This window comes from Neofelis nebulosa, chromosome 8 (genome assembly GCF_028018385.1).
Source record: "Neofelis nebulosa isolate mNeoNeb1 chromosome 8, mNeoNeb1.pri, whole genome shotgun sequence".
Lineage (NCBI taxonomy): Eukaryota > Metazoa > Chordata > Mammalia > Carnivora > Felidae > Neofelis > Neofelis nebulosa.
The window spans coordinates 4,140,198-4,158,542 of NC_080789.1; the positions used below are offsets into that span (position 1 = coordinate 4,140,198).

The 18,345-nt window shown below is 47.4% G+C and overlaps 1 protein-coding gene across 3 annotated transcripts in view; it reads right to left on the reverse strand.

Moving 5' to 3' along the window:
* Window positions 1-18,345, reverse strand: part of ATXN10 (ataxin 10) — a 170,235-nt gene that overhangs the window by 145,925 nt on the left and 5,965 nt on the right. For all 3 annotated transcript variants that reach the window (XM_058741012.1, XM_058741011.1, XM_058741010.1), the window contains exon 2: window positions 4,631-4,822. In XM_058741012.1, coding sequence (XP_058596995.1) covers window positions 4,631-4,822 — 192 coding nt within the window. The remainder of the gene's footprint in view (window positions 1-4,630; window positions 4,823-18,345) is intronic.

An 18,345-nucleotide genomic window follows, 5' to 3' on the forward strand; every position in this document is an offset into this window, starting at 1 on the left:
GCAGATGGGCCCAGGGAGGGCAGAGAGCCCTGTGGCTGCCCACCTGTCCTACACATCTCTTCTGTTTGGCTCTCCCTAAGTTGTATCCTTCGTGGTGAACTGGGGACAGGATGTAAAGGCTTCCCTGAGTTCTGTGAGCCTTTATACTGGATTACTATATCTGAGGGGTGTCACGGGAACCTCCAAATTTGTAGTCAGCTAGGCAGAGATGTAGCTCAGGTACCCCGTTCACATCTGAAGCAAGGCCATCTGGTGGGACTGAGTCTTTTAAGTTATGAGATCTGATGCCACTAACTCCAGATAGGTCCAAATAGAACTAAACTGCTGGACCCCCAGCTACTGCCAAAGACTCGAAGTTGGTCAGAAAACACTGCGAGAGACTTTTTCGATGTGATTAAATCAATGGTTTTGAGATGATGAGGTTATCCTGGATTATCTGTGTGGGCATCATGTGATCCTGAGTGCTTACCAGAGGGATACAGGATGGTCAGAGCCAGAAAGAGATACCAGAAGATGCCACAGTGTTGCTTTGAAGACGGGGAGGACGGAGCCATGAGCCAAGGACAATGGGTGGGCGGCCTCAGGAAGACAGAAAAACCAGGGAACGGATTCTCTATTAGAGACCCCAGAAGGAGCCAGCCCTGCCGATACCTTCACTTGAGGTCAGTGAGACTGATTTTGGACTTGTGACTCCAGAACTATGAAGCCAACGAATTTCTGTTGTTTGAAGCCAACGGGTTTGCAGTAATTTGTTAGCAGCAAAGGAAACCAACACAGCTCCCGACCTGCCTCACTTCTCAACAGGAATCAGACCGGAGCCAAGATATTTCCTTCCGGGGCTAGTGGGTACACGGGGAGGGTCCTCCCTCCCTTCCCCAAGGCCAGGGGGTCAGAGAGCCACTGTTCCTTTCTCCTTTACTTGTCAGACCAGTATAGGAAAAGAGGCCGTTCCTGCTCTTGCCTCTATACGGCCAGATGGTCACCGGGCCAATGTGCCCACGGCCTATTTCTACATGGCCAGAGTTCTTGAATTAAAAAAAGAGAAAGAGAGGAAGAGAAAAGAAAAAAACCTGTAATTTCATGAGATGAAAATTTTACCAAATTCAAATTTAAACGCAGCCACGGGCATTCAGTCACGTGTTACCTGTGGCTGCTCTCACACCACGACAGGAGAACTCAGAAACCAGGACAGCGATCACAAAGCCTGAACCATCTCCCTGGCTCTTGAGGGTAAGAGTGTAGCGACCCCCGCAGCAGGGTTTACACCGGCCTGCGGAACTAACTGCTTTGGGTAGTGCTGAGAACTTCCTGAAATTTCACTGCACTCTGATTGTCTGCCTCGCCGTGTTATACACTCCATATGTGCAGAACACAACCTTGTTGTGGGAACAACTCCGTATGTGCAGAACAACAACCTTGTTCCCTCCTTGAGGGAAGTCGGAACTTCCCTTGAAGATCAACTGTGAATAATAACACAATCCTAGAAGGAAAGAGGCAGAAAAACGAACACCTTCTCACTTCACCCCTAAGTGTAAGCTGCGTGCGAGCGGGATCCCACGGCCACGAAGCATAGTGCGGGCTTTGACGGCCCCTCCGGAAGACGGCTGACATTTCATCTGCCATAGTGTTTACTCTTATAATGTTTGAATTTTTACAGTTTAGGTATTACTTTTAGACTCAGAAAAAGAAAATGAGAATTCATTTCCAAGAAAGACATATCCTCATCCACTTTCATCGTACCACCCCATTCCCGAGCAGGTGCAAAACCCACGGACGCAGCACACTTGCAGTCTGCAGGAGTAAGCTCACGGGACACTCCTGACGGCCTGTGTGGGAGACACGGCCCGCCCTGCTCAGGGACGCCGAGGCTCTCGTTCAGGGTCCCGTGGCTGTTTAAGGGACGGAGAAATCACACACAACAGGGTCAACGGGTGTCACAGAGCACTTGGGGCAGCTGTGGAGTCACAGAGAAGGTTCCCTGGCTCTGCTGTTCAGACAAGTTCCATACCCCAAGTCACAGTTTCTTCTCTGTTAAGAATGGAAAAATAGTAGCATGCTATTTCTTGGGTTTGTTCTAAAAATAAAACAAGATCCTGCAGGTCAAGCCCTTGGGACAAAGCCTGGGCGTAGGGCAGGCCCACCGAAGGCTCGCTTCCTTCCCCACGAGGCTGGCAAAGCACGGGATGAGTCTGCCTGCCCACAGTCAGAGTCTCCGTCCCAAGGCTCTCCTATCCCTCCCCCATCACGCAGGAGGGCCTCTCTGCCAGGAAATGGACAAAACACACTAGTCCCTGCCCACTGCTGCTTAGCACTAACTAGTTATGTTTTTACATGGTAACTATTATTAGCGACATTATTATTGTTTCTAGGCATTTATCTGCAAATGGACAGCAGGCTCTGTTTGGTATTAAAGTTACACAACCCTGGCATTTCTCCCCGCTCTCCTTTGATCTTAAAAATCTCATTCATCACATCAAAGCCCCAGGTATAAGACTGTCTAGGCAGCAAAGGGGGTCCCTCAAGTGGCTTCTGGACCAGCCCAACTTTGCCCACCACAGCAGTGACGGAGGCCTGGAGGCTCTGTCTACATTCAATTCCAGGAAAGGAAGCTGAGTGTGCTCTTTGTGGCTTCTGACTTCATCTCAAGAAAAAACGTGTAATAAAAAGCAGATTCCATTAAGTCAGAGGAAAGGTGCTCAGTTCTGGGAAGAGAGAGTAAGTAGCAGGCAAAGAATAAGAACAGTACCTGGCAATTCTCTTGCTCATCTTCTTAACTACTTTAAAAAATGTGCACCTTAGGGGCACCTGAGGGGCTCAGTCGGTTGGGCGTCCGACTTCGGCTCAGGTGATGATCTCACGGTTTGTGAGTTCAAGCCCCGCGTCGGGCCCTGTGCTGACAGCTCAGAGCCTGGAGCCTGCTTTGGATCCTGTCTCTCTCTCTCTGTCCCTCCCCTGCTCATGCTCTGTCTCTCTCTCAAAATAAATAAGCATTAAAAAAAAATTAAGAAATGGGGCGCCTGGGTGGCTCAGTCGGTTAAGCATCCAACTTCAGCTCAGGTCATGATCTCAGTCCATGAGTTTGAGCCCTGCTGACAGCTCAGAGCCTGGAGCCTGCTTCGAATTCTGTGTCTCCCTCTCTCTCTGTCCCTCCCCCGCTCATGCTCTGTCTCTCTCTCTCTCTCTGTCAAAAATAAACATACATTAAAAAAATTTTTTTTTAAATGTGCACCTTATAAAATGGGTGGAAAGAGTTTCCAACCTTGCACAATCTTAAGGAAATCTTAAGACAGGTGATCTCAGAAACGTACAAGACATGCTCCTTGTTCAAAGCAAACACAAGGGTAATGAATTAAAAGACTAAAACTAAGTAAAACATTTCCAACTAAGAAAAGTGAGGTCCAGAACGGCATATGCCTTTAGAAAGGCAGAATCTAGGATCAGAGAATCAAAATTAGGTTAAAATCACTGTGCTACATAACTATAACCAAATACCTCATAACACATTAGAAATATAGTAAAACCTTGGTTTGCGAGCATAATTCGTTCTGGAAACATGCTTGTAATCCAAAGCAATCGTATACCAAAGCTAACTTCCCCGTGAGAAATAACGGAAACTCCGATGATTCATTCCACGACCCAAAAATATGCCTATAAAAATGATTACAATACTGTAATATAATACAAAATAATTTAAAAAACATAAAATACAAAGAAAAACAAGTTAACCTGCACTGACCTTGGAAAACCTTCATGGCTGGTGTGAGGGAGACCAGAGAGAGGAGGGTTACTGTGCAGGACGACTGTCACTATCACTAATGGAATCGCTGCTGTCACTGGCTCAATGGAATCTTCTTCTGCCTGGGGGCCACTGCAGATGCTCACAGCGATGTAGGCTACAGTGCAGTATTAATAAACTCTTGTCATGTACCGTATTTAATGTACCTGGCAATAAGGCAGCAGGGGAAAGGGTCTATAACTGCAGGCAGCCTGAGCTAGAAGGAAGCAAAGCATTTCTAAGCTCACTCTTGTCCGGAAAAGCAAAGGACTATCCACAGGTGCTTTGAAGTGACCAAAAAATAAATAAATAAATAAATAAATAAATAAATAAATACACTAGTGTCAGCTGTGGGCACCTTCCAACGTCCTGAAAAATCACTGATTTCTGCCAAACACCGCGGCCTGAGACTGAGCATCTGAGCACGGGAGACGATCACCCACAGTCCCTCCGTGAGCAAGAGAGAGAAGAAACACTGGCTCAGTTGTGATCACGTGACGTCTGGCATCACGTACTATTCATATTGCAAGACATCGCTCATTTATCAATTAAAAACGTATCGGAAAAGTTTGCTGGTCTTGCGGAACCCTCACACGAGTTACTCGCGATCGAAGGTTTTACTGTATAAATAACAAACTGAAATAACCCCCAAGGTTAAAAACATTCTATCCTATGTCGTGCCATCTATGTGCTCATCTAAAAGCCTCTAACGGCAAAGCCTGCAGAGCACCTCTCCCCTGGAGACGTAAAAACAGAGCCTCGCGGTAACGCTGGTTAGCACTGCGACACCAACGCCGTTTCTCGCCGATAAACCCGCACGACGGAACAAGTGTGCACATACACAAAGAGTACTACCTGATGGAATTCTGGTTCACGGAACACTCTATGCAGGCATTTCGGAGACACCGGAAGCATTCTGTTATCAGCTGCAGACTGGAAGTGAGATGTTCCACTTGGGAGGGGTCTCTGCAGGCCAGCTCAACAGCATGAGAAGATTTCTTCAAGATGTCCAGGACTCTTTGGAAGATAGTCCTGGGTGCCGTTTCTCTGAAAAAGGAGGAAACTGTTACAAACCAGAGGGAAAAAAAAAGTCTAATTTCCAAATGTCGTCTCCAGAATACGGTTTATACTTCTATCTGTGGGGAGCCGGGCTCGGCCTGTCTGTCCCAGCTCCTTGGCTTGCAACCCAAAAGAGCTACATCTATGGAGTGCTGAGCCAGGTACCATTCTTAGCAACTTCTTCGTGTATTATTTAGTAAAAACCCAACTGAAGAAGAGGGGAGTTGAAGTAACTTGCTCATATAACTCGGCTAATAACGGGCAGAGCCACATTTCCAATAGGAGTCGGACTCGAGTACTCCCACAGCCCGAAGACCGGTGACGGGGGATGGTCTACGCCTATAGATCTGTCCTTAATCAAAACAGAATATCTACATTTTATGTTCTAGAAAGAGAATATAACCACGTCTGCTGTCACCCAATAAATACTAAAGTACAATTATGAGAAACAGTCTTCATGAAGCTGCCAGGGAGGCCAACGCGTTATCCACTCCCTAGATACAGAGAAGCCAGCAACAGCACCTGGTCTGAGCTGGAATATTCCACTGCAGGTGAGAGGCAGAGAGAAAGAGGAGGAGGAGGAGGAGGAGGGAGGGCGGGAGACGGAGAAACACGGAGAGAGAAACAGAGATAAAGAGAGAGGTGGGAGGAGAGGGGGAGAGGGCGGGGGGTGAGGGCACCGTCCACCCGCCCCGAGTGCGTGCCCAGGGGAGAAAATGTGCCCGTGGCTGTTCCCTGGGGGCTTCTCCGTTCCCACATGCCTCTCACTCGGGAAGCATGGCCTGCAGGGGCTACCGTTACAGAGCTACGGAGATAAGAATTTGTGGCGCAACGTGGCACCGAAATGCAAGCCAACTTCCTCATTCCGTGAGTCTCCTAAAGAAGCAGCAATCTGTTCTCATGTTAGAAGAAAAACTGCTGTGCTGGGCGATTTGAGACATTCTCGCAGATTCTTTCTGACCATGAGAATTTTCGCCTTTGGCCCTGTTGTAGAGGCCCAGCACCCTCCTTTCTTCCTCGCTCCGCGCCAGATTATCAGATTATCAGGGGAACGCGCGCTGAGGCAGAACCGCGGACACGGAACCACCACGGTCACGGCGCCGGTGCTGGCGGGGTCCCTCCACACGTCTGCCCCCCTCCCAGAGGAGACACTTCCCTCCCTGAGTCCTGTGCTTCCACTGGTGGGTTTTTACCGCATGGACAGATAACATAAATCACACTGTTTACCGGTGACTTAGTGAGTGACCGAATAAACGACGTGCAAGTCCAAGGGTACAGTATTTATCCTGCCTCAATGACCGTAAGAAACAATTATGCGCGTGGGCCATTTTCAGTGACGATTTGCCATAAAAAAGTTCACGGACACTCTCACGACATCTTTAAGGAGCACTAAACACGGTGCAGACGCAAACGTGCTAAGAAAACTCGCAAGAGTTCAAAACATTTCGAAGGATGCCAACAGTGATCAGGATTTCCAGAACAAAGATTACATCTAATTATCTGCCCCCACTGCACAAAGCTTCGATGGCATTTATGATTTAATATTACAGTCAAATGAACAGAGAGCTATAACTTGAATGATCAACAGTAATACCTCTTTTTCCTACTAAGAGAGCTGAGAAACATGTATTCACACTTGTGATGAAGAAGCCTCCCTCTGACGGTCCTTTGCAAGCTACCCTCACTCGGGCAACACCTTCCTGCTGCAAACCGTCTCCCCTGATGCCACCCTTTGAAATCCTGACATCGGTTTTACTCAATATTCGTATCGAGCACATCAAAAGCTTTGGAATCAGACTACGGCAGACTAAAAAGCAAAACAGAAAAAAAAGCATTGTTCTTAGGGAAACTGGAGAACTGATATTCCCACCATAGAACAATTAGCAAGTTCATGAACTATCCTATGACTAATTCCCAATGCTACGTGATAATCTGTCATATATGCACCATGACTTTCTCCTTTATTACTCTTCTAATCAAAAGAAAAATGTCTGAGCTGGGGCCAATCATCATATTCCTGAAATCAAAATAACTATTAACAGCTACTAGAGAATAATCACGACAGCGTTTACTCAACATACAACAATTCACATTCGCAGTATAAAGAGAAAATAATTCGGGCTTGCGATCACGGTCATTTGTTCTCCCCCAGGCTGCCCACCCATGGATTCCTGAAAACACCAAGCACTGGGCAGCCCTCTTTGTCTGTTCAAACGTATGCCCTCCCAGAATGCACTCTGCACACAACCACCCCCAATTCTCTGCCTGGAAAATCTCGCATCTCCTTATCGAGGCCTTTTGAAAACTCTCAGCCCTGGGGAAACTCCTCCGCTACTCAAGGCGGAGCAGCTCCCATCTCTATGTCCCACTGGAACGCACTCTGTCCATAACGCTGGAATAACACTTATCCACCGTAGATGATACGCACTTATCCAGTCTAGCTCCCCAGCTAGCCCATAAATCCCAGAAAACAGAGCCTATCCTATTTTTTTCTGCATCCCCAGGGCCCAGAACTGGCATTCACTAATTGCATTTATTCAATTCAAGTGTATAACAGAAAGACTACTTGCACGTTCGGTGGCACCTAACTGCCTCGCAGACTTGTACTGAGAACGCGGCCTGAGCCAGACACCAGCCCCGGGATGAGCAATGACATTAGCGCATCCGGCGGCAGCAACTGGAAAAAGGGTACAGAGGCATCGACTCCTCCATTCCCATTAAGAAATCCATATATCCAGAAACTTGAAAAAATATCACATCTTAAGTAAGATGTAGATATCTCACGAGTAACATTTAACAAACATCTAATTTCTTCTCCACTACATGATACAATGGATGAACTTAAAAGTGGGAATGTAACCCGATTAACTGTACTTTAAATTTCTTTAGGGGCACCTGGTTGGCTCAGTCAGTTAAGCATCCAACTTTGGCTCAGGTCATGGTCTCGTGGTTCATGGGTTCATGGGTTCAAGCCCCACGTCAGGCTCTGTGCTGACAGCTCAGAGCCTGGAGCCTGATTCACATTCTGTGTCTCCCTCTCTCTCTGCCCCCTCCCCCCGGCTCACACACACACTCTCTCTCTCTCTCTCTCTCAAAAATAAACACTAAAATTTTTTTTTAATGTTTATTTATTTTTGAGACAGAGAGAGACAGAGCATGAACGGGGGAGGGTCAGAGAGAGGGGGAGACACAGAATCCGAAGCAGGCTCCAGGCTCTGAGCTGTCAGCACAGAGCCCGACGTGGGGCTCGAACTCACGGACTGTGAGATCGTGACCTGAGCCGAAGTCGGACGCTTAACCGACTGAGCCACCCAGGCGCCCCCATATAAACACTAAATTTTGAGAGCAGAGACTATTTGTGAGATGTCTGGCTCCCGAGGTAAAGGGTAGGAGGAAAAAACTCTTCTAGAGCCATATAATAAATACAGACTTTATTCACCATCTTTGTGTACAACATATTAACAACTTTCATCAGACGTAGACATAAAGAGCTTTTACTCACTAAGAGAAAGACCTATGAAAGCATCTAACAGTCTTCTATGCTTCTTCACTTCTCTACGGCCTTTAAAGAAAGCTATTTGGTATTGAGATCCAAAGCGGCCCTAATGTCCTCTATCTTCAAATTCTAAGTTCGCTATCAAGAGAACGCAGCTAAGTATGTGAAATGATTAACGACACTGAAATGGCCAACATCAGTCGATCGTTCCCATATTACAAATGTTACTATTAATAATAATTGCTGTCATTTCTGCTTTAACCAAACTAACACAAAATATTCACAGACTTTACAAAGCTTAGCTGCCTTATTCACAGAAGGCAGAAAGTACTTAGGAGGACAATTAAAATTCAACCGTTAGACATTCCTGTTAGATAGGAATGCATACCCTGAAGACAAGGTACAAATGAAATGTTACATTACAGAACAAAAAAAGAAAAAAAAAAGCCTCTGAATTATACAAAAGGTAGAATTTCATCTCCTTCAAGTTTGAACAGATCTGTAGGTTTAATCTTGGCAAGTCCTGTCCGAGTAAAATTAGATAAACCCACCCATGATCGTGCGTCAGAGATTAGATAGGTCTATCACACCGTGTGCACACACATTTTACAGCTAGGGCATCAGGTGGCACCTCCTACAGAAAAGGAAAACCACCGCTCATCACCGCACTGCCCTGCTGAGACTTCCCTGCATTCTCGTATCTCACGTTCAATGACAAACCAGCATGGTAGGTTAGAACCGCGTAAGCACCGACACTGGGAAAAACCATTCGAATGTGCACAGGTTCTGAGATTAAAGTAAGAATCACTGGTTCTTCTCTAAAACCACAAACGGTGCTCACTGACTTCACCAGGCTGTACTGAACAAAAACAGAAAATAAAAACATCTGCACGTCCTGCCAGAAACAGCTTGGGGGCAAAATTCTGAAATTCATCTTTGCAGACCTCAAAATGCTTTTTCTACCTTTTCCCTCTTCTGTGACATCCAGAACTCTCAAGCTGGCCCTGACAGCCCAGACCAACCCATTTTTCTGTAAAGGGCCAGAGAGTAAATACTTCAGGACCGCAGGGCCCGACGATCTCTTTTCACAGCTTTGCAACTCTGCTGCGGGAGTAAAACCAGCCACAGACAACACCCACGCGAACGACCGTGGCTGGGTGCTAATAAAGTTCTACTTACCGACACTGCAATTTAAAGTTCATGTGATTTTCATGTGCCACAAAATTTATTTTTCCCAACCTTTAAAAAATGTAAACACCAGAGTCGTCTGGGTGGCTCAGTCGGTTAAGTGTCCAACTCTTGATTTTGGCTCAAGTCGTGATCCCAGGGTTGTGGGATCAAGCCCCTCCACATTAAGTGTGGAGCCTGCTTAAGATCCTCTCTCTCTCTCCTTCTGCCCCTGTCTTCTGTTCACACACCCTCTCTCTCTTAAAAAAAAAAAAAAAAAAAAAAGGTAAAAACCATTCTTAACTCACAGGCCATTAAAAAAAAAAAAGGATACAGACACATGAATGACGGCAGACCAGCCTTGGCCCCCGGATCACAGTTTAGCAACCCTGCTTTATTTTTTTTTTTTATTTTTATTTTTTTAAAATGTTTTTATTTATTTTTGCGACAGAGAGAGACAGAACATGAGCAGGGGAGGGCCAGAGAGAGAGGGAGACACAGAATCGGAAGCAGGCTCCAGGCTCTGAGCTGTCAGCACAGAGCCCGATGCAGGGCTCGAACCCACAGACTGTGAGATCATGACCTGAGCCGAAGTCAGACGCTTAACCGACGAGCCACCCAGGCGCCCCTAGCAACCCTGCTTTAAAGAATCCGAACACATCAGTCCTCCCCCGAAACCCCCAAATCGCAAGCTTCCCCCTTTCCACTGTTCTCAGTACAGTCAAAATTCATCTCTCGTAAGAATCAAATCTCAAAAGCACGATGCCAAGTCACAGAGGCCAAGAAAAGGCGAAACGGGCACAGACGTGGGAAAATAAACCACTGGCTACAGTGTCCCGCAACGGCGCCGTGCATGCAATGGCAGCACTGCCACCAGGCCTGCGGGGGCCGGGCCATTGTGGAAGGGGGCTGCAGCGACAACGATCCACGTGGGAAACCAGAGCTGGACCCTCCCCTATCACCACACAAAGAAGGTAACTGCAGATGCATCCAGGAATGTATGTTAACCAAACCTGTAAAGCTCTGGAAGAAAGTATACGGAGGACGTCTTACACTCTCGGGCAAAGAAAGATTGTGTATATGAGGCCTCATTAAGAACCTGATGAAAAACCTTACCCGAAACAGTGATGTCTGAGCACAGAACTCAGGAAGGTAAAGGAAGCCCTGGGCACCTTCCTGGGAGAAGAGCACGGGGGAAGGGAAAGGCATATCTGGAGGGCTCGCGGAGAAGAAGCCCAATGAGGGAGCGGAAAGGTCACGTGAGTCCGAGGCAACATGGAACCAAACTGCCCAGGCCAGAAGGACTTGGGCTCTTATCCTGATGTGAAGCCACAGAGGGTTCTGAGTGCCCTTCATTTTGAGGGACCCCTCTGGCTGCTCTATAACGACTGACCACAGGTGAGGACGAGAAGACACCAGGAGACCAGGCAGGACACTATTCTTGGAAACGACCATGGCGGCAGCAGGCACAGTCAGCAGAGATCAGATTCTGGATACATTCTGAAGAAACGGCCAATGAGGTCTGATGGGAAAAACTGTCAGAGGGCTATCTGAGAAAGGGGATTCCAGGAGCACTCCAGAACTTTGGCCTGAGCACCATCAGGAAAGGTGTATTTGCTGCTTACTGAAATGGAGATGGCCGGGAAGGCACCTGGAGGGGAGGGACTCAGTCCAGGCAGGGATCCGTGAAGCGGGAGGTACCCACCCCAAACAGTGAAACGTGCAGGAGGCAGACAAATGCACAAGTGTGACGTTCAGAAGGCAAGTTCGGCCAGAGACAAACATGACAGCCACCAGCAGATGGAGAGTTCTTAAAGCACAAGACCGAGCGAAGTCACTCGGGACTACAGGTAGAAGAGGGAAGAGGTCTGAGGACTGAGCCCTGGGACCTGAGGAGGCGGCGATTCAGAAGAGGGCGGGGACACAGAAGCTGAGTGAAGAAAGGGTCAAAGGCAGCTGACAGGTCAAGTGAGCTAAGAATTTAAGAGGAAGACCACTGGACTTAGCAGTGGATTAGAATGGGTTCAAGAGAAAGAGACATTGCAGTAGGTGAATATAAAACGCAGCGGAAAACTGGGATCATGGCTCAAAGAGATAGAGTTTCCTATGAATGGGAAAAACTTATGGCAGATATACAAACTGATGAACATAATCCAACAGAAAGGGTAAAACTGATTATTTAAGAAGAGGGGTGGATTACTGCAGCAGTGGATGCAAAAAGGAGTGATGTTTAGTGCAGACCTGAGGGGGGTCGCATCAGGGCAGGAGGCTCATCCACAGCCACAGAAGGCAGGGCAGGTTATGGGCACGGACACAGGCAGGTGGGAGAGCGGGTGACGGGAGCCCCTGGGAATTATCTTCTGGTTGCTCCATCTGTCTCAGTGAAACAGGAAACCAGGAGTGAGGACGAGGGAGAGGCAACGGAAACAAGGACCGCGAAAGGCGTGCAAGGTTGGGCGGGGGCAGGAGACTATGGCCGAGGGAAACACAGGAGCACTGCCAGGCAGCGCTAAGTTGGGCTAGTGATCAGTTTAAAGACAGCCCCATGAGCAGGGTCGTGTAGTAATCACCACCGTGATATGAGACCAGCGAGCATGGCTGGAAGTTCTTCTCCAGCCTCGTTGGGTGCAGACACCAAGGACAGGGCAGGTGGGCTTTAACCAGAGCTGAAGCTGTCCCAGGAAAGCATGAGGATGAGAAGTAGCAGATCAAGAGACTGTAGGTCCTGGTGGGGCTGAAGACTGTTGGGGTAGGTGACCTAGAGAGAGCCAGAGCAGACCTCCCGAAATTGAGATCGTGACGGGAAGGCAGCTACCATCAATGAAAGGGCTAGGGGAGCGCTGGTTGGATGGGGTGCGGGTCAAGCTCAGCAAAGGAGAGGAAGTCAAGGAACAAGAAGGGCGGAGTAACGCGACGACGACCTATGCGGATACTGAAATAACCAAGACCTAAGATAGGACAAGCAGCACGGAGTTAACAGTGAGCCAGAGCGAAGTCTGCAAGGAACGAGCTGACATGACCCACAGAACTCTCCTCCTAACAGGCAGAAGTGACCCATGGGCAGCCTACGCCGACGGTGTGAGATGGAAAGCTGGAGGGGTCACAGGGGAAAGGTCTGGAAGCAGCAACGACGATCAAGGTGAATGCCCACCACAACTTCAAGCCCAGCGGCACGGGATAGAGAGAAAACAGCCTCCCATTTGGAAGACCTTCTGGAAAGGCATTCCTCAGAGGTGAGCCGTATTTCACTTAGATCAAGAAGATGAATGTTCAAGGAAATGAGCACACAGAGAATTTTGCTAAGGGTGTACGAGAAGGGTTTTCAGGGCTGAGGGGTCGGAAAAGGAGTCATGACAAAGCCTTCAGGGAAGCAGGGAATGAGAGAAAACCTAGTTTACCGTATAAATTAGAAAATCAGCTTGTGAATGTCTACCAAACTCCCGGCCGAGATTTTATTTTCAGTGGCTCCGAAACCACAAGTCGCCACGGGGAAAATTGATGTCTTTGCGCCACGGAGGGTTTCCATCACGTAACGGTCTATCTTACCATCTGTCTTCTTTAATGACTTTTGATAAAGCTGCACAATGTTCTCAGGGAGGACGAGAGCCCCTGACATTTCACCGTGCCCGTTAACACCAGGCACTTGACTAAGCCCCACGCCGTGAACTGCTCAAGGGCTACGAGAGCGCCGCTTGCTTCCGAGCGGTCTTCTTAGCCCAACGAGACTTGTCCAGGCCTGCGGCCGTCAGACAGGTTGACTCAGCGTGGTCGGGCCCAGGGTTCCTGTCCCTCCGAGGAAGCTTCCTTGCCCACAGTCCAGGGACCACTACAAAAGACTAGAAGAATAAGAAGCTGAGAAATCTCCAACCTTATTTATTTGGACTCGCTGGCTCGAACTTCTTCCTGTCTGTTTTGTCCATTTAAGATAATTGAATGTGAGGGGTGGCTCACACTGACCACATCTGTATTTTGAAGCTGAGTCAGAACACCTTACCAAATAGTTCCATGTGGTATTCCAGCTCATGGCCTAGGTAAAAATAAAGGAAGCTGTCATCATACTCTGAAAAGTGCTTTTTATAGTGGAACTTAATTGATGTTCTCTCTCAACAAAGCTGATCTGAATCATGGTTGAGTCAAGATGCCATATGGCAACCTTTGCCAAGCTGAGGACTCGTGTGGGTTTTTTTGGGTTTTTCGTTTTGTTTCATTTTTTGTTTTTGTTTTTGGTGCGGCCCAAGATCCCTGCCGGCCGGAGGCTCAGTCATGTTTGGGGAAAACCTATGTGAGTACGTGTATACACAGGCGGATAGGTTTATTTGGAGTTCTGCAGTGTGGTGACCTCCGAAGTGCTCATTCTATTCCCTTTCTTTGCGAAAGTTAGTCAACGTGTTTATACAAGCAACTGGGAATACCAAGACCTTTTGTACCTCTTGAAATCATAGTCATCTGTCACATTTGGTATTTTTCCTATACCTTCCTTACAGGAGTCTTTCCTCTGTGGTCTCTCTCTGTATCTTATGACTCAAGCAAACGAGCTATTCAAGGAAGTAATAAGAATACCATCAGGTGCTCATTATGTGCTTGGCCTTAAAGCAGGTTCTGAGAACACAGAGGTAAACAAGAAGCCTGCCCTCGGGCTACTCTCACCCTAGTGGGACCGGCAGGTGACTGAGTGATCGTAACACCGCATGACGATTTTTCAGAGGGAAGCAGAGTGCCAAAGGGAACAGAGGGCAGGAGGCTCCCCGAAGATGAAGACAGGCTTTCATCAGGAGGCGAAACGGTAATTAACCTTGAAGGGAAATGAGATGTGTGCGTGGCGCAAGTGAAAGGCACACGGCACTTGCACTCATAAACTCGGTGTCACAGCAACTGAGCTTTCCCACTGCGGGTGTCGAACACACGGCTTACGCGGTACCTACAGCTGCGGTGCTAAACACCGGCGTGTGTGAAGTGACCAAATAATTGAAAGGTCAGTAAACCAAATTAAAAGCTTTTCCGTAGCCAGAACAATCATTACTGACCGGCTCTCAGTGCCAGGAAGTGACCTTCTCGTCTCAGCCACTGGCTCCTCGCTGCCAAGCCCTCGAAACGGACCAGGAGCTGTGTTAGAAAATGCTGGAAAAGAAGACAGTCCCTCGACAAGGTCGCAGTCCAGCGAAGTCCAGGGAGAAAGACATACAGAGGCTAATGAAAAGTGCTGTGAAGGAGCTCACGCCAGAAGCCTCTCTCCTCCATTCCAAGCAATGTAATCACAATTATTTTTAAAATATCTAAACACACGGCCGAATTTAAAACAAGACACGTATCTCCATACCCAAGGCCCGAATGGAAACACTCAGCCACGATCAGGTCTAAGACCAAGGAGGGAAACAGGTTCGAGGATCAGCAAAAAGCCCGCCTGATGGGAACCAAAATGCGACACCCCTGCATTACGTGGCAACGAGTGGCAGTGAGAGAGCCAACACGTGCAACTCCGCGCTAGGACAGGCCTCCCCTGCGTCTGAAGATGGAAGAGTACGGTGTGAACTGCCCAAGTCCAAGGCGATCCAAATGTCCGCCAGTAAGAAAAAAGGGAGATAAATTCTGTACTCTTGTGATGGCACACTTGACAACAGCTGACGCTAATGGCCCAGCTCTCCACGCGTGACAGCTGGCGGCACTCATGAACTCAGAAACAACTCAAACAGAAGTATGAAATGCAAACTAGAGCGTATAGTATAACGTTCATGGAGTAAAGAGGGAACAACGGGATTGGAAGCTGAAACAAAGACCCGCCCCCCAGCACGAGCCCCGCCTCGTGGTGTTCACGCTGTCCTCCGGGGCCATTACAACACGCGACAGAAAGGCTGGTCATTTCCGAGATCATAAAGACGCTCCGGCGTCCACCTCGAGCACGCTCTCTTGGATCCCGCGTGGAACGAGCCAGCCGCCAGGGCGTGCGCAGCCCTAGGGAAGAGTCCACGTGGCAAGGACCCGAAGTGTCGGGTGCAAAGCCTTGCGTGAGCTTCAGATCAGGGCTCCAGCCCCAGTCAGGCCTTCCGCGGCTGGCTGACCGGGTGGATAGCCTGACTGCCACCTCATGAAAGACGGAGCCAGGTCCACCCAGCCGAGCGACTCCCGCCCCTCACAAACCCTGTGAAATAATAAACGTCTGTGGCTTTCAGCTGCTAATTTGCGGGTCATGTGTTCTCACCCAGAAGATATTAACAGTATCAGTAATGTTCTGGAGTTGGTGAGAACACGACAAAATTTTAACATTTCACTTCACGACATAATTTTAACATTTGTTGATTCTGCAAGTCAATTACATGGGTACTTATTAGATCATCTGTTACACCACCTTCCGTGAAGGCATTCACATTATGTATTTGTGGTTTTGATTTGTCAAGAGTTTAAAAACAAGCAAACCAACAAAAATACACGGATGAAAACTAATAAAAAGCTTCAATTTCCTTCTCCAAAGAGCACACGAGTATGGTTGTTCTAAACGTTGGTTCCTACAGCTGTCACGCCATGCAAAGACATCGAAATTCTTCTGCCTAAGTCACAACACTGTTATTGGCAAGTATTTACTTTTTGTTTTGGATGTTCTCATAGCTTCTTAAAATTATTTACTATTGCTAACGTAACTTTCTACCAAGGAATTAAAATTCTGGCATGAAATCACTGCCCACATCTTGGATCTGAAAAACCATCTTTCTTCCACTGTGTTTCTTGTCCTTACACCTACTTCGTATTCCAAAGTTTCAGAGGCAGTTCCAAAAGCCTATTGAAACTAGAACCTGACCGCAGAACTGCAATGAATTTAAAGCTTTCCCAAGCACGATTGTGAATTACACAAAATTCTCAGGAGTTACCACACAGTTCTTTTCATTTTTCACTCCTGACTCTGACCAGAGCCTGCAATGATAATAACGGTGTTTGCTGGGCACCAGCCACGTACCAGGCACCGTTCCGAACTCTACATACAGAACACTCTAACACCTACATCCCCCCTACAGGGGAAGCATAATTATTATACCCATTTTCTTTTGCGGGAGGGTGAGGAGAACTGTAGTAACTTACAATTTTACGTTATTTTAATGAGTTGTGACAAATGCATGCCCCCGGGCACCCAATCATACCCCCACCTAAAGACAGCACATTTCCTTTGCTCCAGAGAATTCCTTTGCTCCTCCTGTTCCTTTCTAGTCAATCCCCAACCTCTTTTGACAAACACTGTTCAGATCTGTGCCACCACTGATTAGCCTTGCCAACTGTAGAACTTCACAAAAATAAAATTACACAGGACATACTTTGTGCCTGGCTTCTTTCACTCGGTATGCCACGGAGATCCACCCATAGTGTTGTGTGTAGCGGTGGTTTTTTCATTCAAAATACCACATAGTCTTAGCCATTCTCCCGCTGGTGGACATCTGACATGTCTCTAGAGTTTGGCTATCGTCAATAAAGCTTCCGTAAGGATTTTTTTTACAAGTCTTTCGTAGACGTACGTTCTTGGATCTCTTAGGTAAATTCCTGGACTCATGGGTTAAACTTTACCAAAATCTGCCAAAATGTTTCCCAAAGCAGGTGTACCATTTACACTCCCTACAGCAAGTCGTGAGAGTTCCAGATGCTCCACGTCCTTGCCAAAATTTGGTGCTGGCGGCCATTTTAATTTTAGCCATTCTAATGGGTATGCAGACGTATTTCATTATGGTTTTGTTTATAAAAGCTTTATTGAGCTATAATTAACACAGCATACAATTTGATGGATTTTTGTATATTACATTGTTAATTTTTCCATTGCAGTAAAATATGCAGCACCCCCTCCCCCCCACCGCCTTATCCACAAGTTCACTTTCAACCGTTCCAGCGACGGCAGTCAACCTCAGTCCAGAGGCGGGAGCCTGCTTTCTGATACACCATCAGCAGGTCAACAGCAGCCTAGCACCGCGTCACAATGCCTACGTCATACACCTCCCTTCATGTTATCATGCAGGCGTTGTATCATCTCACATCATCACGAGTAGGGTGAATACAGCCCAGCAAGATCTCCTGAGAGAGACACCACGTTCACAGAACTTTTACTACAGTGTGCTACTACTGCTCTATTTTACTATTCGTTTTTGCCATTAATTTCTTACTATGCCTAATCTATGTTAAATATTATCATAGATTGTAGTATGAATAGGAAAAAACATAGTATATACAGAATTCAGGAGTATCTACAGTTTCGGGAATCCACCGATGGTCTTGGGACGTGTCCCCTACGGATAAGGGGGAAACTACTGTGTATCTAACATAAATGTTGCCATTTTGAGCATTTTTAAATATAAAATTCACTGGCCTGAATTATACTCAGTGTTGCGCAACCACCACCACTATCTAATTCCAAACTTTTGAACACCCCCCAAATAGAAACTCTAGAACCATTAAGCAGTAACTGCCCCCCCCCCCGCCCCACCCCCTGCTGGTAACCTCTAATGTGCTTTCTGTCTCCAATTTGCCTAATTCTAAGTACTTCATGTAAGTGGCATCCTACAATAGTTGTCCTTTTATGTCTGGCTTCTGCACTTAGCATGTTTTCAAGGTTCATCCACGTGGTACCACGTATCGGCACTTTGTTCCCTTTTACGGCTAAATACCGTTGCAACGGACGGAGGGACCACATTTTGTTTATCCATTCTTCTGCTGACGGACGCTCGGGCTGTCTCCACCTTTCGGCTATTTTGAGTCGTGCTACCCCGAACGCTGGCTCACAAGTATCTGTTGGCGCCCCAGCTTTCAGTTCTGTGACACGTGCCTCTGAGCGGGACCACGGAGTCGCATTAGCTCGTCAAGGAGCCACCAAACTCTGCCA